This window comes from Phalacrocorax carbo, chromosome 1 (genome assembly GCF_963921805.1).
Source record: "Phalacrocorax carbo chromosome 1, bPhaCar2.1, whole genome shotgun sequence".
Taxonomy (NCBI): Eukaryota; Metazoa; Chordata; class Aves; order Suliformes; family Phalacrocoracidae; genus Phalacrocorax; species Phalacrocorax carbo.
In genome coordinates this window covers 104,874,477-104,899,240 of record NC_087513.1, presented here as the reverse complement: position 1 = coordinate 104,899,240, position 24,764 = coordinate 104,874,477, and the positions used below count along the sequence as shown (strand labels likewise).

General features: G+C 38.8%; 1 protein-coding gene across 3 annotated transcripts in view; it reads right to left on the bottom strand.

The window, feature by feature from the left end:
* GBE1 (1,4-alpha-glucan branching enzyme 1) overlaps window positions 1-24,764 on the bottom strand; it is a 176,328-nt gene that overhangs the window by 128,086 nt on the left and 23,478 nt on the right. For all 3 annotated transcript variants that reach the window (XM_064469651.1, XM_064469659.1, XM_064469668.1), the window contains exon 2: window positions 5,308-5,477. In XM_064469651.1, coding sequence (XP_064325721.1) covers window positions 5,308-5,477 — 170 coding nt within the window. The remainder of the gene's footprint in view (window positions 1-5,307; window positions 5,478-24,764) is intronic.

Below are 24,764 nucleotides of genomic sequence, written 5' to 3'. Positions count from 1 at the left end.
AGCAACATGAGGCACAAGGGAACTTCTTGCTCAGAACTGTACCCTTGGCATGCCAAAGAATCATGAACTGAGCTTTAATACAGAACAAATTCAATGCTATAATGGCTTGGACTCTAACATTTGTCATTAAAAATCAATTTCAATGCAATACTTCCAACTACAACATAAATTAAGTGGCTTCTTTTATCTCCTGGTTTTATTTTCACATTGACAAGCATATAGCCATACAGCTCTGAGGCTCATGGCTTAACTTGGAGTTTCATATCAGAAACTAACACTCTCGTTTCACACAGGAAAAAGGAGTACTTCTTGCATATTGACCAAATCATTCTCTTGTTCTAATGTAATATTAGTACAATGTTGTAACTATTTTTTCAAAAGTGAAAAAAAAACTTAAACTGAGGTTGAGTTCTCAAGCGCAATAAACTCATCCCTTAAGGCCGTTTTATTTCTTATCAACTGAAAGATGCTCAAAGAGAATAGAGTCCAGCAACCATACATACGTCTTCCTTGAGAAAGAAAGATCAGAAAAGGGAAGGGCATCAAAATCCCTCTATCCCACAAGATACCTTTATACCATTTGCTTGGAATATGAAATCAGAACATAAATGCAGAGATTCTCCAAGGACACTTATACTTAGGTCTTCCTCCTTTTCTACATTGCCTGATTTCTAACAGCTGAATAGCAGGTTCATTAACATAATCTGCTTAAAAATGGTTAAACAGCTCAAACACTGACATAAAAACAAATGTCACTACTTCTCAGATAGGATGTCTCCCTGGATATTAATAGCAGCTTACATCAGTCTATTGCCTTCAGTTGTCTCCAGCCTAAAAGTCTAGCACTATTTAACTTCACTCATGAAATCTAGGTATTTTTTCTGCATAAAGGTTTGAAGGAAGTAGTAAGAAGTTCAGTATCACATCACAGTAGTATCTAGACTCCATTCAGGTAAAAGTTTGAGTCAAGTCTGGGGGGGAAAAAACCCAAACAACATATTCTAAGGTATGAGAAGTTTCTTATCAGCTGTCAGATATCCAAATTATGAGGGCTAGTGGCTTAAGTTCCCCTTTCTTCACTCTGAAGGAAGCCTGTCAGAGTTTAAATAAACAAACAAACCTCCTCCCAAAACCAACCAGTCCACCCTCCCGCCCCAGCAGAAGCCTTCCCCACTAGCACAAGGAAAAGGAAGCAGAAACAGACATTCCAGAGTAATTAACGTTTTAGGTCCAATGTTAGCTGGGGGGGGTGGGGAGGGGGTGGGGGAGGCAGAGAAAAGAAAAAAGGGAACCAAAAACTAAAAACCACAAGTATGACAATGTATCACATCAAACACTGACTTGCGAATTAGCATACTCTTTCATACATATTATACATATTCTTTCAAGCTTCTTAAAGCCAGCAAGCATCTTTTTTTTTTTCAATTAAAATATTGTTTACAGATAACCTACTGAGTCTCTGCATGGCCAAATAGTTTTGGGTGTTCTAATTCCCAAACAAATTCCATGGGTTACCCTCAAAACTCAACGGTTCAGTAACTTATTTTGAAATACTTGATTTTAAAGTAGAAAAAAAATTGCCAGTAGTCACTAAGTTCTTCAGCAACGCAGCATGCAAATAAAATATTCAGTTTGTTATCACAGAGTTTTTAAGGTAGCTGTAATGTTGACACTGCCCCTAGTATCAGAAATTCAGCTAATTGCCTCATACATTTGATTTACTGAGAGGCTAGAAGTACTAACTGACAAATCTTGATGTTCTTGATTGTTCATTTAACACTTTTCAGACAGACTCAAGCATCGTACCAGAATACCAACAGATAAAATATCATTTTCTCTCCAGTTATGGAGTTTTAAAGAAGAGATAAAGAGAACTCTGAAAGTATTGGGATTTTCTCAAATTTGGTTTTCATTCTCCGAACCAAATACAGATTAGTGTGCTATTACAACATTATAGCTTTTTTCCAGAATGCACAGTGATACTAAGAATTACGGTATAAACAGGAGCTGTCCCACTCATTAGAAGTGTCTCAGAATGAAGTACTAAAATACTATAATTTGGGCCAAAATACCTTTCATTGTCTGCTATAAAACATAAGTCATTCAGAAAAAACTTTACGTTTTCAGGACTGATGCTTCACATGTATATAATTACCGAAATAAACTTTTCATTTGTCTTAAACACAGTTCATAATAAAGTTAACTATCAGCTTAATTATAAATTCTGAAAGAAGTTTAAGTTCTGTAACACAGTCTGCGCTCACCGTAATAACTTTTACTAATTTTTGATCCTCAAAAGCTTATCAGATCAAATATCAGGGATTAATATTTTGTGCCATTTCTTGTGTCTTTCCATCAAACATTTGAGACTCGCAGACAATACCATATCAGGTGAAAAAGTATGAAAAAACACTGCTATCTCCCTCCGTACATAGGAAGTAAAAAACAAAGCATGCATTGACTGTTTTTATATTATATGACATCATATTTCAGTTTAAAACCTAAAGAGCTGCTGTCATTTAAGTTCCACATTTGTTTCTTTAAGACTTCCAACTTCCCCCCCACCATTGGTTCAATTACAGTTCTCTTTATAAAAAGCCGAGTTTTATAAAAACTTATTAAAAAACAATCCTGACATTCAGTTTAAATATAATATAATCATAAACTTCGTTTGAGACTAACCTGCATGAAAACTTAAAGAAAGGTTAAAGGGATTCAATTTTAATTAAACATATCTGTAGCAACCTGAATCTAAATCTTAGGGTTTTGCAACCTAATTTCTCATCAGAATATTATTAAAGCTAATCTGAATTGAATGACAGACTTCCATTCCTCTAGGCTTTCAAAGTACATTACCTTCCCCTTTGGGAATGAATACTTTACTATGACTGATGAATATGATACATCGGACAAATGCAGTTTTTCTATATTAAAGTGAATTTTTTTTTTCAGTCTTCTGACTTCTTACTGCCACATTTCATTAACATCTAGAAACAACTACTCTAAGATGTTAGTCCTAAATTTCTGTTTCATATGATGTAGTACATGAAATATTTTAAATGAAGTAGAGTTTAGAAAACTATTGCAGTTTTTAGCTACTGTATTCTGGTATATCTGTACTCCCTGCCCCTCCCAACCTGCCATACCAATTTACAAATTGTATCCTTTTTAAAATATTTGTTTTTAATTTCATTAAAAGTCTGTTTTTAAAATGGCTATTAACATACATATTTAAAACAAATGTATTCTAATCTTCAACTGTGCTGAGTAATTTAACTTAGAGACTATTATTTCCATCACACAAAAACCTTGAGCAATGGAGGGAGCTGTAGAGAGTAGAGAAGGGGTAAGGAGAAGAATTTTATGTGTGTTTATACATATCAAGTTGAGCTATTAAAATACCCTCATCTAGCTGTCTTGCAGCCAGTATTGATAGCTGGCATCACTGTAATCTAGCAGTAGGTGAACTATACTCATGATTCATTATTCAGTTTTGAATCAGAGGACATATCTGATTCCCATATTAAAATTCAAGTACTGCACTAACCTATTTTATCAATGTCTATTCCAATAGAAAAAAAAACCCAAGGAGTATTTCAAGGAAAGCTACTCTACCATTCACTAGGTAAGCCATATCAAACAGGAGCATGGTTGAAAACAGCATTGTTTTCTGTTTGTCTTCTGAATTAAAAGCAAAAGATTTTTCTAAAATTAATCATTCTCTATAGACTCAAATTATTACAGTGAATAGTGGACACAGACCCTCCAACTGAGTAAAGAGAAAATAAAAATTGCTGACAATTAAAATAGATGTACTTTACGACTCCAATACCTGGAAACTTAAGCATAACATAATATTTAAACGCTTTCTTTTGCTTATTGTAAGTGTATTGATGTTGGGACTATGGAACTATGGTACTAGGACAGAACCATTTGCTACAAAGCATTAAAAATATCATAACAGATCTGAAAGAATACTGCCAGGGTAGTCCATTTATTTCTTTATTACTGCACATATTTTTACAGAAGCTTAACTACAATACTTTAGAAAGCACCACCAGATACTACAGCTAATGGCATATGTAAGAAGTCTTATCATTTTAAAGTTATATAAGCACATACAATTTCAAGTTCATTACTTCCTTCCTCAAATACAGTTTGCTCTTGTAATAGTTTCCTCAAACAGGGGTAATGCAGAGGGAAAACTCAGCATTTAGGTTTTTGTTTAAGCAGTAGTTAACGGCCTCAAATTGGCAATTCATATGCTTTTTTTGTAATATAAAAACACACACTGAACATTCACCAGGTAAGTATTTCTGCAAAACAAAAGTTGGATAAATAACATTGCATACTTCTGAAATGCAGTCAAATGAACAAAATCATTTTACAGATAGTCTCAGTTTGGTGAGAGCCAGTAACTAAACTCCTAGAATCTTGATGGATTAATACCTAACCCTGAGGAAGGGATAGAGAGGTGAAAGGGAAAAACAGAATGAAAAAATCCCCAAAAGCCCAAACAACAGTGAGAGTGTGGAATTAGTACTGCAGGATTTAAGAGCAAAAATGTGTATAACTTCCATTTAAGAAATTGCAAAACATGATTGGAGTGTAGCTTGGCTTCTGAATGAGTAGCAAGTTTATATTTGTCTCAAGTTTTAAGTGATACAACATCTTCCTAGTTCTCACAGTAAGCAATGCAATTACTCTATATCATCCTGCCAGTTTCCTGTTCTACTAACATCCTTCCTTCTACCCTCAAAACAGAACACCACCTACTCTTCCATAAGTAGGTTAGTTTGATTTTAGGTTTCCATTTTCCAGCAGGACTTTTGTATACACTCTTAAAATCAGTGGAAATTTTGAAGGGCCTTGGTCCTGAGACAACAGCACTGTTAGATCAGTCAAAGCTAAAGCAAATTATTCCAGTTATTTCTCCTTAACTGCATACAGTTTTGTAGAAGGCTAACTATAGAGCTTTAGTAAGAACTTCAGGTAGTTTAGACACATTAAGCCTAAAGCTGCACTGTGATCAGGCTAGATCCTCTAAACAAGTCACCACCTTATGGCTATTAAAAAAAATAAGTAGATATACATAATACTGACCATAAAATAGAAACACCTATGTTCTCAGGCTACTGCAGTGTAGAGTGTGAGATCATTAAAGTTATTAAATGCCACTACACTAGCCAGCTACTACATACATTTTCACTATCAGAATTTCATCATTGCTACGAAGTTGTCTAAGTAAAGAGGGTATTGATCTAAAACACAGTACAGGAGAGAAGAAATATTCCTAAAGATACTTACTGAAGTCACCTGTGAGAAACACTGCTTCTGCTCCTGGTGCCCACTCTTTGCAATATATTCCACCATCCACAAATTGGTTAACTCCAAAGGTTTTGTAACTTTTTGAAAATTTATCGAGGCCTCCTTCATTTTCCTCAATGTTCCTCAAGCGGTTATAAAACAGAGAATACCTTTTAACAAAAATAGATAAGATTATTTTAGAAAGTTTAGTAAGTGTCTTTCTTATGTTAAGATTAAGAAGTGTAAGAGCATTAAAAAAACATTAAGAAGTCACACTATGTCCTTAGACTACAGTGTCAGATTCGCTGCTCTACAGAAACAGAAAAACCACCAAATACCAACCATACAATTTTTCCATGGTTGTTACACAGTGCAAAGTTGCATTCTTCACATTTGCTTCTATTTTCTCTACTTTATGGGAAGAGTTTGCACTTTAAGTCTAAGACTACAACTCCTGATTGGCAGTCAAGAAATCATAGTTTTACTACACAACAGGAGAACTTCACACTCCGAACAGCCTAGCACTTTTTCCTCCATCTTATTAATATTGGACAAAGGCCTCCTAGGGAGAATTGTATAGCCCTGCTACAACTCTCACAGCCAGTTTTAATAGACAATCTCAGGACACTGAAAAGTTTGCAGTACAGCATATAGCAAGTACGGAGAAAGTCTGGCACTTGCAGTAAGCAGCTCCTTAGGCAGCCTCTCTACAGAGGCCATCAGTAAGGCTTTGCGGCCTGACACTGCTACAATTTGGAAAACAAAATTACCACTTCATAGAAGTAATATTTGCTCCATATCCTACCTGCCCCAGCAGGGCATGCAACTATGTAAAAACTTACTAGTAATAGCTTGGAGGGTTTGGGTTAGGTTGATTTTTTTATTGGTTGGGGGGGATTTTTGTTTGAGGGTTTTCTTGAGGCGGGTTGTTGCCTTGGGGGGGGGGGGGGGAGAGGCTATTGGTTGTTTTAACATATTCTGCTATGTTTTTTCCAAGAAGCTCCCATCAATTCAAGGAACATACATCAGGTGCACGATATAAATAAAAAGCTCCACTTTGAATCCTAAAATGTGAGCTATTATGTGAAGAAGCACAGCTAAAAGCTTCAGCTAAGATTTTTATTAATGCTGTCTGAATGTGTTTTTTGTTTTAAATAAGACATCCCCAGTGTGTCTGCGTTCTCCATAAATGGAAAGGAATCTTCTGAAATGTATTAAAACTAATAAGAATCCCAGCAAGAACAACTTGTCTGCCTCATTACACCTGTATTTTGAAAAAAGTAGAAACAGTAAAGAAGCAAAACAGCACTACTGGATGATATCCTGTTGGTTTTTTAAAAAAAAAATTAAAAATAAAGGAAATTTTAAAAAGGTAGCCTATCTGCTCTGATTGGTTTTAAAGTCTTGTTAGAATTGGCACTTAGTTTAAAGTAGAGGATTAAAATGCCTGTTTACTGGTTAAGGTTAAATAACATTACTTATATTAAAGTACTATGACTACTCTCAAGGTTAATTTCCTAGCAAGTTTTTATTATGAAGGCTGATACTTACCTTTAAAGACAGCACGATTTGAAAAATGCCTCAGGACACACTATAGCTAATACATTTATAACTTTTTGCCCATCCACCTTCATCGTTCCTTTAAAATTTGCTTATGGGTATAATCCTCAGAAGTGCATTACTAACTACTCCTGCTCTGATAATCAATTTCATTTATAGTGCTTGAGGGATAATATTTTGTCAGATTTTCATATTACATATATACACAAATCCAGTCAACTGACTTAAGTTTTAAGCAACTGCAATCACAAAAAGATTTATCTAAAATTTAAATACGGAAACACAGAGCAAGTGACAAAGCCTCAGAAGTTCAACATATGGCATTTGGTAAAGGCAAAATTACTGCATTATTGAAGGGTTCTCCCTGGAAAAAGTATTTTGATTTGTATGTCTTTGTATATTTTTTTTTAAGTTTTAAGCCTTCCTTTAAATATGTATCAGTTCTATTATACAAGAACACAGTGCTATCTGCAAATTCCAATTCCTCAGCTATACATAACCTATTCCAAAATTGCTGCCTGTCACATGTATTATTTTTAACTAGCTCACTGCAGCTGAAGCAGGAACCCTTTTGTATATGCTGTAGGTAACTGTTTTGACTCCAGAAAAGATCTAACTGAAGCAATGAATTTGACACACTTAAAACATAAAAGGTCTTTTGAAATAGTTTATCTACTTAAAATTAATATTACCACACACACCCCCATACTTGGTACAACTACATTTTCACAGCTTTAAGAACACCTTTGGCTGAATGTGATATTTGCCACATTCAGGAAGAAGCAGAAGTGGTAAGCTTCATATTTAAACAGAAGTCAGTCATACAAATCTTTGAAAGCTGAAGAGGAATGAGATCATATGTTTCTTAACAGAGAAGAACAGCAGGTCACAGAGAAGGACTGAAATCTCTGTGCGGAAAAGAAAAAGGTTATGATAAGCTTCATGTAACCTAGAGGCACACACATGCTGACTGCCTACTGCTGTTTCTCAATGAGTCCTCCCTAGCAAAAGGGAATCAAACCCATTCATCTTGTTCTGAAGAAGTAAGCAGCAAATTAATTCAGGATTTGCAAGTGGGTTTATGGGGTGGGAGGGATGAAAATGGACTTTCAGAAAGCAATTATATAATTTATGTCTTTGGGGAAAAATCACTGTAAGGTCTGGATTCTTGTTACAGAAGGACTAAGAGTACATCCACCACCTCAGTTTTTGTCCTTTAGTAAATTCAAAGTTTAGGCAAAGAGACCACGACATTCAATGTGAAGTGATCATTAGTATTACTGTAAAAAAACCCAAACCAAGAAAGATTACTCTCGTTGCTCACTTTTTAATGGTGGTGAGCAAGATTACATGCTCAAAAAAAAAAACCCACAATTTCTTTTTGAGGATGGGATCATTAGAAAAGTTGTTGATCCAGGACGTAAAACATTACAATAATAGGTTTTTTTTATAGGATATATTTTGAATAATACAGCATCATGTACATAGAGTACAAATGCTCCTTCGATTTGTACACAAGCATGCTACTTGTGATAGAGCAAGTTAATTCAGGTATTACTTCTGTGTCATCACTGTATAAATCATGATTCTTGAAACAACTAGTGTTTTCTGTAATTGTTTTAAAATTATATTCTAGAGACCATTCAGGTTTTTTGGTTTTTTTTTTAAATCACCTCCTGAAATTATCAAATATATAATTCTAGTTTGCTCAATGTTCATGAAAAACCCACTAGCTTCTGAAACGGATCAATTACTTGTGCTGTGAACTATTCTAAAAAACTCATCTCAGGAGATGAAACACATCTGGACACAGAACAAGGTTACTTGACATAGAAGGTCTTGTAAAACAGCAGAAGCATAGTTCTGCATCCTGTTGCTGCTTTAAAGGAAAGGATTCAGTTAAGTGCATGCTTATGATCCAGATTTAGAAAACTTAAGGTTTTGCTTTCACAGAACTTTTGGCGTTCATTTCTATGCTTCTGAAGCTTGTTAAACATTTTTATCTTCCAAACTGAAAGCCCAGGATTACACACAGAAAATGACACTAAAGTTTTTTGTTCAACCAACTCAAGATTTACACTGTTCACTAATAGCATACAAGTGTTAGGAGAGGTAGACATTAGATTGATGATCCCCTCAACACTGAAAGTTATGTCATGTTCAGTTATGCTTATATACTCATATACGACAGATGTATATAGTCAGGCAGACTCTGGACACACAGGACACATTTCAAAGGTGAGACAACCTTGTAAAATTCTGGACATGTGAATAGAGTCAACAACAGCATCCAGAGCTACAAGTCTGGACAAAAAGCTGACTTCTCCCTTTGTACTTTTCAAGTCTTGCACACAGCTTAATGAGTGACTGCGAAGTCTTTTAAGATTTTTCTACTTCCCTGCATCAACACCAAAGATTACAAGGTAAAAAGTATACCCAGGTATGCCTTGAAAAGTACAACCGTTACCTTTGGGTCAAAAAAAAACCCTAAGCAGAGCAACAACAGGGTTCACAGAACTTCAGGTACAAAGGGTCTGAGGTAACTGGAAAAAGTTGTACGTAAGTCCTTTACTATGGCCAGGTACAACACCACACATCTGACAAGTGGGGCCAACAGAAGGGGGCTGCTTTTGGTGTACTCCTTGCCCCTGGAGTTCTTATGAAAAGCAAGCTTTTCAATTCAAGTCCCATATCCGCTCATCTCACCTCTTAACAGATCAGTGGGTTTTAAAACTAAAACACCGAAATGAGGTGTTTGCATCAGACTTCCAGGAAACAAAGACTTCTGTCTTAGCATTCACACACACACACACCCCCACAGCTTGAAACAAGACATTTGGTAACAGACTAGTACTTATACACCAGCATTTTTTCCCCCCCTCTTCTACCACTATTTCACAGTGAAATACCGATAATTGTAAATATCATTTGAAACAGGGTCACACCAGTCTTTTCCTATTGTTACATTCATAATTTGTAACAGCATTGCTTTAAATCCCACACTTTATAGCCAGCTTTGTTTAAACCCTTACAATAGAAGTGTAGGAATTGGCTGACTTTCCATAGAAACAGGATTAAAGCATCAAATGTGAATTAGTATAATGGCTACCCAGAAAGCAAGCATCTCGCCAATAAAATAACCTTGATAGTGAAGGAGTAAAGCCAATATTAACTCAGTAGCCATTTCAAGGGTTTACACTTTAGATGAGCACTTATTCCTCATACTTCTATCACTAAAACACCCTCAAATATTTTGTCTTACAGATACCTATAGATCTAAAACTTAGAATTGAAGTATGCAGTTACCAGAGAAAAATATCAGAGGAAAAAAGTGGCCTGAAGTCTTTCAGTTCAATGCAAAGCTATACCACTCCTCCATCCAGAGAAATTATGTTCTATTTATCTGGTAACCATGATATACAAAACCCTCCTGATGCTGCAGTTCTTATCACTTACTTCATTCAACTACTGATCCCATTAAAAGTCTCAGGCACTAAAATTAGTAGCTTCAATACAGAGTATAGGAATAAAAATGTTAAGCCTCCCTTTCCTCCCCAAAGTCAACTGCCTTAGTGAAATAAAGGCTTTTGGCAGACTATTGAACAAGTCTGATGGTGAGTCAGAATACTGAATTAGGGGCTCCACATAAAGCCTTCAGGTCTTTGTTCTTGCAAGCAATCAGAGGCACCAACTCCTTTCTGCCCCCCTTGTAAAATGACAAAGTATTCTAATATTTTAAATTTTTAGATTTAACCAAATAAGCTTTAGTTTCTTCGGCATCACCGTAATCTAAACAGAAACTAGTATAACCAAAAAGGCCTTAGGAGCATAAAAGATACCCTCATTTAATCAGTCTGGTGCTGAACTCCAAGATAGCTGCGAAACTTCAAGACATATTTTTGCCCATTCTCATACCTTTTTTAAAGTTGTAGTTATTGCAGTTTATAGAAGAATCAATCAGCTTATTTTAAGTCCTGTGGTGTCAACACTGAAATTAATCCTTTTAGTCCCTCTTCTACTTATGATGCTGATTTTAGTAGCTATTCATCTTTTATATTTTGTCCACACCAGCTTGTCATAATTTATTTCTAGTATATTGATCCAGTATTAGTATTAATTTATTTGAAACATGAAAGCAAATAAGAGACTTTGATAATGGTATCGGTGTCCATATGGAAAGCCCGATTCTGCAGATACCAAAGTGAAAAGGATATGAAAGAAAATGCGTAGTAAGGTACTCTCTGTAGCCAAATCCTCCCATTTTCCAATAAATAAATGTTTACAGTAACATCAGGGTTAAAAATAAAGCTGCAGTCCAAAAGAAAACTCACAACTACTTAAGCCTGTTACATTTCTTTACATTTCTTCGAATGTAGCTTTTGGCAAGAATAAAATATCAAAAGCAGAAAAGGGAAAATGGTTTGCTTCTCTCCCTTCCCATTCAAACAACAAAAAATGTTTTAGATTTTCAGATACCAGTTTTATCCTATTCATCAGCTTAACCCTGAAGCCTCTTAGGGGAATGCTGCCTGTTACCTTCAGCCTTCCACTCTTCCCCAACACAGATGCAGCTGTATCAGCATTACAGTAAAACAAGGAATAGGAAAGTAAAGAGGCCATCAAATTCTGTTCTGTACCATCACTGATGTATCATGAACAACACTATTAATGAAGTTACTGAGATTTCCGAACATCATTTTCAAAACTGCCATGGGTCCCTCCATGCTTATTACTATGACTGGAAAACTGCTACAGCATTTTGCTGAAATCATAGGATCTTCCTGACATCCCCACTCAGCAGCTCCGTTTGAGGGTTAACATACCATCATCCTCTGGCTCCAAAATTGCAGTGACCTGAAATCCTCCTGCAGCTTTCCAGTCATAGTACTAAGGGGTAAAGAACTGGGCTCCACTGACTTCTCTGGGCATTTTTAATTTGGTGTTTTTGATTTTAAAGCATTCATACATCTTGTAAACAAGAATGCAAACCATCACATCTCTGGAATAATACTGGGATGGCGTGCTGTGTTGAGAGTTGTTGAATGAAACTCACTGAGACAGTGCAGGAAGTCAGGGGCCAGTGGTGGGGGGAAAAAAAAAAAGTTGAGCAGTGTGAAACTCATTCACTTACTGATGGGGACAGACCGTCAGAAAATTGCCTGTTTTAGTATTGATCCGCTCTATCTTATGATCCCTATGGACAATCTGAAGAGTCAAAAAAACTAACAAAAAACCCAAATCAGTGTAGATGTACCACACTTTCACCAACGTAATACCATTTACGGATTACTTCTCTAAAGTTGAGGAATAAACTGTCACAATTTTTAAAGGTTTATTTTTCTACGATAATGTATTATTCAGTAAAGCCACACTTTGAAATTTGGCAAATAAGGAATTAAAAATTACTAATTTCATTTCTGATAGTCTACTGCAGGAACATGAGAATGGATTAACATGGTTTTGAATTATATACCAAGAAAGGCTCACGAGCTGCAGTTCTCCTCCCAGTATCACAGACAGCCCATTCTTTAGAGAACAAGCTCCAAAATCTTGCATGGCTGTCATCAGCTAGCAGTGATGGGTATCATTTAAGTGCCTAGATTGAACATGTCAACAGCAACCACTCCTATTAAAAAAGGGCAAAACAAACCAAACTGATAGCTATGGAAGAGGATCTGTTTGCATCTGAAGATGTGATGTTAACACTTAGGTCAAACTTCTGTACATAAGGAACTCTCAAGCACTATATATCTGGTCAAAAACATCCATCTGCAGTAGTAAAATTTGCACAGAAGCATTATAAAATCAGGCTCCTCTATGGTCTGCCACAAACCTCAGGGTAACAAGGGTAACCCTCAGGGCCTGAGTCAAATTCAACAATCACCATGCTGTGGCATTTCATAGAGCTTGCCTATAAAATAGGCATTCATGACTCCAAATTTGATCCAATACATCTACACAGAGCTAACATGGTCCAGGCTCACTGGATCAGGGACACTAGCTTAAGCTCCACACTGCAGTCCACTGTGCAGAACAGGTATCTAAACACCATTAGTAAACCACAGAATGGTAATTGCCACCTCATGAAGCACAGCTGTAAGGTCTCTGAGAGAGACTGTGCCATACTCTCACTGAGTTTTCCTGGAAAGCCAGAGTGGAATTAACTTTTCAAGGTGGTTAAAGGAGGAACATGTGGGAATATGTAACTGGACAATCCTGAAACAATCATCATTAATAATGCTGATTTCTATTCCTGCTGACCCTTACCACTTCAAAGAAAAGCAGAAATTAAAAGATGAAAACAGAATTTGAAAATGTAGATGCAACACCTCTGAATATTTCAAAATATTTGTGAATGGCCCAATGCTCTTTAATCTTTTCTAATATTACTGCTATCACTTCGAAGATGCCATTACACTTTCACTGACACCAAAGCCAGCACAGAGTCCTTGCTCAGATCAGCGAGTCCCTAATTCTCATCTTCTCTTTTACTCTCTAGTTAGTTACTCCTTCAAACTGTCCTCATTCAGCTGCTTATAAGGGGATGGATTGAAGGAAGATAGCGGTTGGTAGGATGGATCAATTTCTTCCTAAAGCAAATTTCTGCAGTCCAACAGATCAAATGCTTCAAGACTGTTGAACTAGAATAATGTGGCAGAGCAAATTCCTGTTTGCAGTTGCTTCAACTTCATTTGTCACTAGTGAAAGTGTATCAAAACAGAAGCCTTGGATTTTATTTCATTCTTTTCTCCACCTCCCTTTACTCACTTTTCATTTGACTATTCAGAGTATTACACAGAATAATCACACTTTAGGAAAATAGTAAGTAAAGGCACAGTAAATCTCAGGTAGGAATGACTACTTCAGAACAGACTTACTATATTTTAACTTACATCGACTTTTAGTTTCAGATGATTGACTTGCACTTTCTGCATAGAAAAGTCCTGTCTCATTCAGATAATCTTTCTCCTATACATTTAAATAGATTAAGCAACACCTGAACACATGTAACCTTTGAAGTGTAAAAAGAATTCTGAGATCTAGGCTCTAGAAGTACAAGACAGTAATGGCTGATGTTTAGAGATCCAGAAAGAGACCGTCACTTAATTTTGATTTTCTGTAGGTTAAAGTAAAGGTGCTACACATTTCTTAAGGTTATGACTTTAGAAGTCTGGGAAATTCAGATTTAGCCACGCACAGAGGTTGTAGTTGCTCTATTATTCACTACGCAAATACTTTGCCTCTCCCCCAAATCAGAGGTAATTTAGCATACATTTTCAACTGAAAACTAAGGATTCTGCAGTTTGTCCTTTCAGGTGTAATAAAATTATCTGTTATCCAAATAATTTGGAGATACAGTTAATCCAATAAGGAACTTACACAGTTAAGCCATTTCCATTATGAATACTACAGAAGTGCTTTATTACTGGTTGCTAAAAAGACCACCCAGCAGAGAACTCGTAAGAGTGAGCAAGAAAGGCAAACCTTTCAAAAGCAACTTTTCCAGTTTTTTCTCCTATTCTGCAGATAACGAATGCCAACACGCAATTTTTCATTTCTTCCTTTCCAACAGGCAGGACAGCTCTGCTCTGTGCTTTTCTGGTCTCCCCAGGAGATTTCTTTAACGTTTACCCAAATGAACAGAGGGAAGGCAAGAGATTCAGTAGTGTCTGCTATTGCTGAATCCCATGAACATAATGGCTTTTCAATAGCTACATCCGAAAAGCTCCTTCAAGTAAAAGCATTCATTTGAGTGGCCTTATAACTTCTCTCCAACTAGAATAAATCTAATATTTGAAGCTACACTGGAAATGGAAGCAGATGCAGTTTAAGAAGAGAAATGCAATAGCATCCACCACACCTTACTTCAGTGGTTACTTACTATTACTGGGCACTTTCCATGGTGAGCAAACAGATGTAATCTCCCAACTCTCCTTGGATGCTGCATGATTTCAGTATGGAGAAGTAACACTGCGTTTAGTGTGAGACAAAGCTGTATCTTAAAAATTAAGAAATACTTGCTTGGGGATAACTAATGTGTTGCTTGCTCTGTTGAAAGTTATTCATACAGGACAAGCAACTGATTCAGCATCAACTTTTTTCAAAATAATTTCAAGTGCAGTGATATGCAAGTCAAGCCCTAATGACATACAGTCTAGTATGTAGGAGCACGACAAAACATAAAACCTGACAGAAAACAAAAGCGAAACTACAGAGGTTTTTCTTGACATCCTACCAGCAGTTGCTATTTATAACAGATGTAAAGGCCTATGAGGTATGAAGTCTAATAAAGATAAGTTAGTTTCAGTAGTTTTTTAGCAACATGATTATTTGCTGACATAAGTGCTGGCACTGTGCTGTCTGCACAATACAGGGGACTAGAAGCAAGACTCTTCCCTGCTTTAAACATTAGGATAACTTAGTGGCTTCACCATCATTTGACAGCTGTAATGCTCTTGCCACCAGCTTCGGAACAAACTTACACAGTGCTCAATTGGGAACCAAATGCAGAAGTGATTACAAGATGTATCAAATGAAGACTTAACGCAATCATTTAGTAAGAATTGCTCCACTGACTTATCCAAACCAATCCCACTTCTAAGAACACCCTTCCCCACATCCACATTTGTTCGTCTACCACCCCCTTCAGTTTATTAGAAATACATGGATGCACCTCACAGGATAACCATAACAAATTACCAGTGTTTAGAAGGAGCAAGATGCAATTTCTTTCCATCAAAAGCCTAGCAAACTACTTAGACATCAATTCAACTGAGAGAGAAGAAGGGTATACAGAAGTTTTAACACTTGCTACAAGACAGCCCTTTTCTCTTTCACCCTCTATTGAGATAGAAGGTATATAGGTGGGTTTTTTTGTTTGGTTTTTTTTTTAAAAGACACCCCCCAAAAAAACACAGCCACCCCCAAAAACCTGATGATATTAAGCTGTGTTACAACTTCCTGGAACAGCACAGCCATGTGTATTCTTATCTGCCAAAGCACTCAAGACAGCTTCCCTGTCATGAGGGAACAGTCTAAATAGAACAGCAACCACAAAATGATGGGAGCTCTAGATGTTTGTTTTGTGTATAAGGAAACAAGGTTACCAGTAGCATACTTTGTTTTGTTTTACACATCTGAACATTTGTCAGATAAACACTTTAGGTATAAGATTTCTTCATTTAATAGTGACTGCCTCACTATTCTTCTGCTAGCCTTAATTATCCACAACCTGTACACTAAAACCCCTCTTTTAGCTACAATAATTTGCTTCTCTGTTGTGATGACATCTGATGCAAGTTGATGGAATTATTTTTGAATTAATGTAACTCCAGAGAAATTCCATCATATTTGAGCAGAAAGCTGAAGAAGTAGAGACAGATTTCTTTCTCAAAATCAGTGGACTAAGACTGTGTTAGCTCATGTTTCATATTACACAAGAGAAAATAAACTGAAAGGTCAGTTGAACAGTTACAGCATTGCCCTTTTCCAAGGTAATCAGCAGAGCATGTAGCAAAGGCGTGAACACAAGCGTGACTGGAAAGACAGTAGCTGATAAAGAGGCTTTTGCTGCCAAAAGTATGTGGGACAAAATACCGCTCTCCCAATGCCCATCAAGGAGTGTGGCATACTGCAGGCCTTACTTCAGTAACTCTGATTTATTACTTTAATTTGAAATTGTGTTCTTGTTAAATGTTCAGGTTTTCGTATCACCAAAACACATTAGAAAACGTAATACTGAGCATTAATCACATTCTCAGGTAAGCTACAGGAACAATATCATTATTAATTTGTTTGTAATAGGGACACAATACAGTCAAATTCATCTGGTTTATAACACATTTTTACTTTAAGTATACAAATTCTTCCTGTTATTCAGTACTAAACTGCAGAGTGTAGGGTAGATTCCTCCCCCTGTCCCCATATTGAAAGCAGTTTATTTTTCCTCTAAGCAGCATGTATGTATTAGTGGAACCTTCCAAAACAGTTTCTACTCATCGTACTGAGGTGTTTTTAAGCATATGTTAATGTGGAAACAACTCAAGTGTTTTATTCACCAGAATTATTTTTAACGAACCCGTAAATTACAGCATATCAATTCCCATTTGATTCCATTGCCATCTATTTCCAACAATCTTCTTATTAATGGATATTAAAGTCTAGTTGGGGGAAGTGTCAGTGATTCCCACAGCACTAGTACAAAGTTGGAACCAAACACAAACTAAAAGCAGTAGCTATACAAGAGGCCTGGGGGAGGGGGAGCAGGGGGGCAGCAAGGGATGATCACCAAACTTCCTAAAAATAATTTATAGCATGCCTTTTGGTGGGCATTATTAAGCCTTGAAGGTCTTCCATAACCCAGAAGTGTCAGTACCATTTCTAAAGCAATTATTTCTGTGGTGAGAACTAGCCCACACACCTCATATGAGCTGTAAAAGCTCTTCACATAGTAACAAGATAGTCTGGACTTCAGTAACTATTTAATTTTGGTGGTTTAAATAAAAATATTTTGAATGTGTGTGCAGAGGGGGGTGGGTATTAGCTTGCCACAGCAGTAAACATAAGCAGCCACCTGTTTCTTTTCAAATTGGATTTCAAGTCTGCTGCATTAGTTTGGCATCGCCATTCTTAGTAATGCTGCAAGTAACATTAACTGGCATAAATGAAGCTCAACACAATGCAAAGAAAGACTTATCTTTCTAAATACACATCCAAAAAGTTAAGAATCAAAAGTTTTCGTTGTCTACCAAACAGGAAAAAGCTTTTCAGTCAGAAGTCACTTCTGATTATTTCAACTAAAACACCAGATATTCCTCAGTAGCTTAGCCACCTAACCCACTTTAACACGCACATTATTAGTAAGAATTGTTATTTGAACTTCCTAACAGGAAACTGCACAGCTGCTCTAGCTACAAGTTCATTGTTAATTTCCATAAGTCTTACTTCATCTCCTTTTAAAATTTGTTCTAAAAATTAAAAATTAAGTCTTGACCCAGCAATGTGTGCTTGCAGCCCAGAAAGCCAACTCTATCCTGGGCTGCATCAAAAGAAACATGGCCAGCAGGTCGAGGGAGGTGATTCTGCCCCTCTACACTGCTCTCATGAGACCCCACCTGGAGTGCTGTGTTCAGCTCTGGGGCCCCCAACATACTAAGGATATGGACCTCTTGGGGCGAGCCCAGAGAGGGGCCACAAAGACAATGCAAGGGCTGGAGACCCTCCCCTGTAAAGGCAGGCTGAGAGAACTAGGGTTGTTCAGCCTGGAGAACAGAAGGCTCCAGGGACACCTCATAGCAGCCTTCCAGTACCACCTGCAGGGGCCTACAGGAAAGCTGGAGAGAGAGACTTTTTACAAGGGCATGTAGTGATAAGAACAAGGGGTAATGGCTTTAAACGGAAAGAGAGTGGATATAGGCTGGATATAAGGAAGAAATTCTGCACTATGAGAGTGGTGAGGCACTGGAACAGGTTGCCCAGGGAAGCTGTGGATGCCCCCTCCCTGCAAGTGTTCAAGACCAGGCTGGATGGGGCTTTGAGCAACCTGGTCTAGTGGAAGGTGGCCCTGCCATTGGCAGTGGGGTTGGAACCAGATGATCTTTAAGGTCCCTTCCAACCCAAACCAGTCTATGATGATTTACAGGATCAGATCAATGGCTTGCATATTCAAGCAGTTCGCTATTTGAAAGTTATGTTAAAAAGTTAAATAAAAATTGTCCCATCCTCTGATAACCAAACAAACAAAAATCCCCCTTGCTACAGGGCTGTTTCCTTGTCAAACATTAAACAGATTTAAATGGATAGCCATCTTAAGAGGCTCTCAAAAAGATGGCTAGAGGAAAAAGTACCCACAGCAACACCCAGCTTCTTTATTACTGCACCAAACCTTGGTTCCTGTAACAGTTTTCCTTTCATCTAGTGTGACCCTAAACCTACAGTATTCCACCTAATTAAATAATTCTTTAAATCCTGTTAGTTTAACCTCAATTTTAGGATGTGCATGTATTCATACACCACCTAAATAAGGTGTTTTGTTTTCCCTCTATCATGCATACAAATACAATCCCAATGCAGGCTTCTTCCTGGCCTTTAGGTATTTATCACCCACTTTTAGATTACCTCTCTATTTTATTGTGACAAAGAAAACTTCACAGTACCCTAAGGAAGAAAAGAGCATGTGAGATTTTTACATATAGACAGAAAAACAAGTATTAAACACAGGATAGGAAGGAAGATCTACTTTTGCGTTTGCTGCCGACCACTGTGCTAGTTTTGATCAGTCTTCACTGGTTTGAGCAAGGACTTATTTTCTTATTTAGGTTCAGTAGCTGTATGGGGCTATTCATATAGACTGCATATTCGACTCACCAAGCACACCTGGTCTGCCACCTGGGTTCTCTGTATGCCAATGAAGAAAAGCAGCCCTTTTTGAAGATATTTTTAAGGAAGAAAACGTTACCTCCAGCAACTGGAAAATAAGATCTGGATGGATTTGGGGGTGGGTGAAGGAGCACTGCTGAGCTACTTTACCTTCCACATTATCACACCAGCTTCAGGTGCCTTCGCAGAAGCACCACATTGGATTCATAGCATAAGCTTGTCTAACTGATTCTTAACTACTTTCACTGCAGACAGGACCCACAAGGAAAGCCAAGCACTCTTAAACATTTATACAGTCCACAATGTAAAATGTTTATAATTTAGTGTCAGCATACTAGAAGTATAATTAGAACTTGTGTACTTAAGAAATGTCTGTAACTAGTCCCAGGCAATCAAGTCTATTCCCACACAAGATGAGCAAGCAAAATGCATATACTGTTGTTGACTGCTGCTGTGAATAGTTTTATACAATGTCTACTTCATTCATGGCCAAGCATTTTCAAGGTACAGTCTAAAAGCTGCTCTTTTTCCAGACTTCAGTAAGAATGAGTACAAAAATAAGAAATACTAGTCATTAACTAATTTGCAACATCATCTAAGAAAGAGAAGTGTAGACATCAAATTCTGAAAGTGACTATACTGAATAGTCAAACCTCTTCAGACAAGAATTCAGATTTTACATGAACTGGCTATTCTTCTGAAACATTAAGCTGCTCTATCTCCTTGACACAATCTTTAATCTGACTAAAACTATGTGAACTGCTGAATGCCAAAAATTTAAGTACTTAACTGCAGAAACAGCAGTTGTTGGATTCATCCCAACCTCATACCCGTTATCACATGATTTAAGCTTATAAGTACATATGACATGGCTTCAAAGACACCTGCCTTCTGATGGGATCATAGCTGTATTTGATGTTAGCAGAGACAGTCTGATAATCACAGAAGTCACCAAGCACACTAGTCTCTTGTCTACAATGCATCTTGTCTGTCACAACACTAGAAAGCTTATGATTCAAGTTTTGAACTGATATGACTAAAGAAAATTGTAAACAAGAGAGGGAAGAGTATTAACTAATACTGCATTACGATGCAAGTCTCGTAAGTCACCTACCATAAAGACTCAAGACTTAGACAGTGAAGTCTACATCAGAATTTTAAAGGTCTGAAGTGATGAGGTAACTTGGTCCACACAGAAAGCCACTTGCAACAATTCAGGGGGTGGGGGAGGAGGAAGCAAAATCCCACACTCAGAAAGCCTGGCATTGCCAGAGTTAGTCATCCTGATACACTACACACCCAAGTGCAACTGTAGTCTTGCTCTTTGAAGTACTACTGGGAAAGCTTCAGAGATGACAGAATATTAACATTTGTCTGATACTACAAGTTAAGAAATACAAAATGAACACAAGAAAATCCCTCTGTTTTTACCATTTCAGATTCATTTTGTCTGCTTAAGGCTCTATATGCAACTTTTAAAGTAACTACAAAAGGTAGAGAAGTCTTTCCTATCAAATTTTGATATAAGCTCTATCTACACAAAAACATTTTATAGAAAATATTATTACACATACACTTCAGATGGATAAACTTAAACAGCGAAAAGGTTGAGCAATACAGTAATGGTCTACACGTTGGACAGGAATTCCCTATTAGTAATTTTCCACCCTTACTATGACATTCCTGTAACTACTTAGTGTTGATTTTCCTCCTTACAGAGGGAATTTAAACAATTTGCACTGGCTGACCTGCTTGAAAAGTTGCATTTTACAGTACCTGTCTACCTCTAAAGCACAAAATAGAAAGAGCAGTGCACTGTACTCTTGACTGAAAAAATATAAATATGTATATGACTATCTACAAATCCAGGTGTTTACACTAGTTGTATACATGTACAACATCCCTTCATTCTCCCCTCTCCCACCTGAGAAGCATACAACAGAACATAAAAGTAATACCTCTTATTGGAACTGAGCCTAGAACAACACTAGCTCCAATTCTCAGGCTGGAGAGCTGCCAAAGTAAAGCCTACAAACTGAAGCTAAGCAGGACAACACGTTAGTCCTAAAGCTTTGGTCAGCACAGACTCCTTATTTGAGGTCAACCTGATATGCACCGGCACAAGGGAATATGAAGGAGGAAAACAACGATACAACAGTTTTAGGTATTCACAGTTTGTCAGGAAATTAGCCTTTTCATTTATGAGCTATGCATCAAGAATAAAGCTGGTAAATACTTATGAGATGTCATGGAAGAAAAAACTATTGTTAGGTATGCAAAGAATTAACATGTATTTTTTTTCATCACAATGTATTCATTACATCAGACTAGCTTGAGTATTTATTATTCCATAAATAAATCTATAATCAGTAAACTGTATATAAACCCACCCAGATTTCCATACTTAAACCTTTTCTTCTCCTGGAGAGCCTGAACTCTCCCTTGTTGAGTTTCTAAAAGGCTGCACATACATTAGCATCTCTAGGCATAATCTCCTATTCCTTCCCTCCTAACATGCAGAGTTTGTGCACTGCCAGTTAGAAGCCTTTTTCAGTTGTCAACTGAATTGGTTCAAGATGAAAAATTTTAGTGTGGAACATCCACAAAAGTTGACAGTGGGGGTGCCAACTAGATAGAAGAAAAAAATTTCCCTTAGGACCTTAGGGCTCTAGAGGGTGCAGAATCTGTCAGTTTTACACCCAACAAAAAATCCTGAACAATCCAATCCCAGTGCCACACTGAGCAGCAGGCTGGGACACAGGTAGCATTCAGAGGTTCCCTCCAACCAGGATTGTTCTGTGAGTATTTAGTACTTTACACCTACTAAAGCTGCCAATTCTGCTTAAGGAAAACAAAGAACATGGCAAGATACATAAAAACAACAATGCCGATAATGAGAGAAATACTACAAGCACTACGAATGTCAAAGCATTCTAGTATATCTTCAATTACTGGCAAACATATACAGAGGTGATCAGCTCCAGTGCCAGAGCGTTCTGCAGCAGAGCAGGGGATCACACCGTACAGGGGCATTTCCTGAGCCAGGGAAACCCCAGGGGAGCACAGAGACTCGCCAGGAGCCAGCAGCTTTCATGAGAGCAGCTGGCAAGGCATGGGCAGGGACAAGAGTAACAGGGGCCACCCCCAACTCCCAGAAAAGGCAGCCCCAGGGAACACAAGCAACCAGAGGCACCGTGACCAGGGCAGGCAAACAGGGCATGGTACAGCAGTTTGCATGGTCGAGCACCTCTTCAAAGGAGGGGCATTCCACCAGCCAAGCAGGAGACATAAATACATATAACCCTGCAACCAGGCACCATTCTGTGACCATCTGCACAGGTCAAAGGCACACACCCTCAAGTCAGAATGGTGGGCACTCATCTGAAAGCAAAGGCTGAAGCTCCAGGTGGGGGGTCTGCACCGTCAGTGGCAGCTGCTGTCTCCACCCAGATGGAGCTGCTGAAGGGAGAAGCTGCAGTGCAGACCTCAGACTGCAGGAGGTGTCTAGACCTTTCTCCTGGGGCAGGGACAGGCAGCAGACCTACCTGCAAAGTTGTGCCCAGAAGGAGGACATCCCACAGCAGGTGGCTGAGCTGCAGGAGGTGGCGAGAAGGCTCCATAATGTCAGGGAAGCTGACGAGTTAGATAGCTGGTTCCAAGCAGTCTGCAGTGGAACCACAGCCAAAGAGCCCAAAACTCCCCCTCTGGCACACACAGAAGAGAGGGGGGACAATAATGCAGAATAGAGAGCCGCAACAGCAAGGACCAGCAGGAGGAACAGACTTCACCCAAAGCCTGAGGCGCCCTTGCAGAACCTCTTCACCACTCTGCAGACTGAAAGACCCACCACACCAGGAGACACAGGAGTTGAACAAGGCAGCCCAGTCTGCTCCCTGTATAACAACTAGAGCAACAGGTGATAGTAGCACGTGGCTCTCTTCTGACAGGTACAGAGGCATCAGTTTGCCACCCCAACACACCCTCTAGAGAGGTGTGCTGCTTACCAGGGGCTCTTATCAGGGATGTCACTGAGAGACTACCAAGCCTCACCCAGTCCACTATCATCCGCTGCTGTTTCACATGGGCACCAGTAATACAGCCAGGAGCAGCCTGAGGGTATCAAGGACTACAGAGCCCTGGGAGTAGCAGTAAGGGACTCTGGAGCACAGGTAGTTTTTCCATCAATCTTCCTGGTCAAAGGGAAGAGGTCTGAAAGGGCCTGTCAAATCTGGCAAGTCAACAAATGGTTACAGGACTGGTGCCACAGCCAGGGGTCTGACGACTAAGACCACAGGACTCGCTTTGAGAAACCTGATCTACTAGTGACTGATGGGGTCCATCTGTCAGAGAAGGGGAAGAGCATCCTCAGTCATAGGCTTGCCAGGCTGCTGAAGAGGGCTTTAAACTAAAGTTACTATGGGAAAGGGAACCTCAATCCGTCCTACCCACCAGTTTGATGCCCGTACCAGCAAAAGATGGCCAGAGCCTGGAGAAGGATCACAGGCCTGCAGCAGAAAGGAGTTCCAGCCACTCCAGCCAGTAAGTCACCTCATCGGGGGCCCAACTTAAATGTCTCTATGCAAATGCACACAGCATGGGGACTAAACAAGAGGAATTAGAGGCATGCACACACCTGCAGGACTATGAACTTATAGGCATCACAGAAACATAGTGAGTGTTGGAATGGAAAGATACAGACTGTTTAGAAGGACAGGCAGGGGAGACAAGGAGGGGGTGTTGTCCTCTATGTCAATGACTAGCTGGAGGACATGGAGCCTGGGGGATGAATGAGGAACCGAGACCTTATGGGTTGGGATTAAAGGGAGGACAGGGACAGGTGACATTATAGTGGGGGTCTGTTACCCGCCACCCAACCAGGAAGACCGAGTGGATGAGTGCCTCTATAGACAGAGAGGAGCAGCCTCACATTCACAAGCCCAGGTCCTCATGGGGGACTTCAGCCACCTGGAGATCCGTTGGAGGGACAACAGCAAGGTATAAGCAATCCAGCAGGTTCCTGGAATGCATTGATGATAATTTCCTTCTCCAAGTGATAGAGGAGCCAACAAGGACAGGTGCTATGCAGGACCTTGTTCTGACAAACAAGGAGGGGCTGGTGGGGAATGTGAAGCTCAAGGGCAGCCTTGGCTGCAGTGACCGTGAAACGGTAGAGTTCAAGATCCTGAGGGCACTGAGGAGGACACACAGCAAGCTCACTACCCTGGACTTCAGGAAGGCAGGCTTCAGCCTCCTCAGGGATCTGCTTGTTATAGTACCATGGGATAAAGCCCTGGAGGGAAGGGGGGGTCCAAGAGAGCTGGTTAATATTCAAGGATCACCTTCTCTAAGCTCAAGAGTGATGCATCCCAGCAAAGAGGAAGTCAGGCAAAAACACCAGGAGGCCTGCATCAATGAACAAGGAACTCCTAGACAAACTCAAACACAAAAAGGAAGCTTACAGAGGGTGGAAGCAAGGACACATAGCCTGGGAGGAATACAGAAATTTTCCAAGCAGTCAA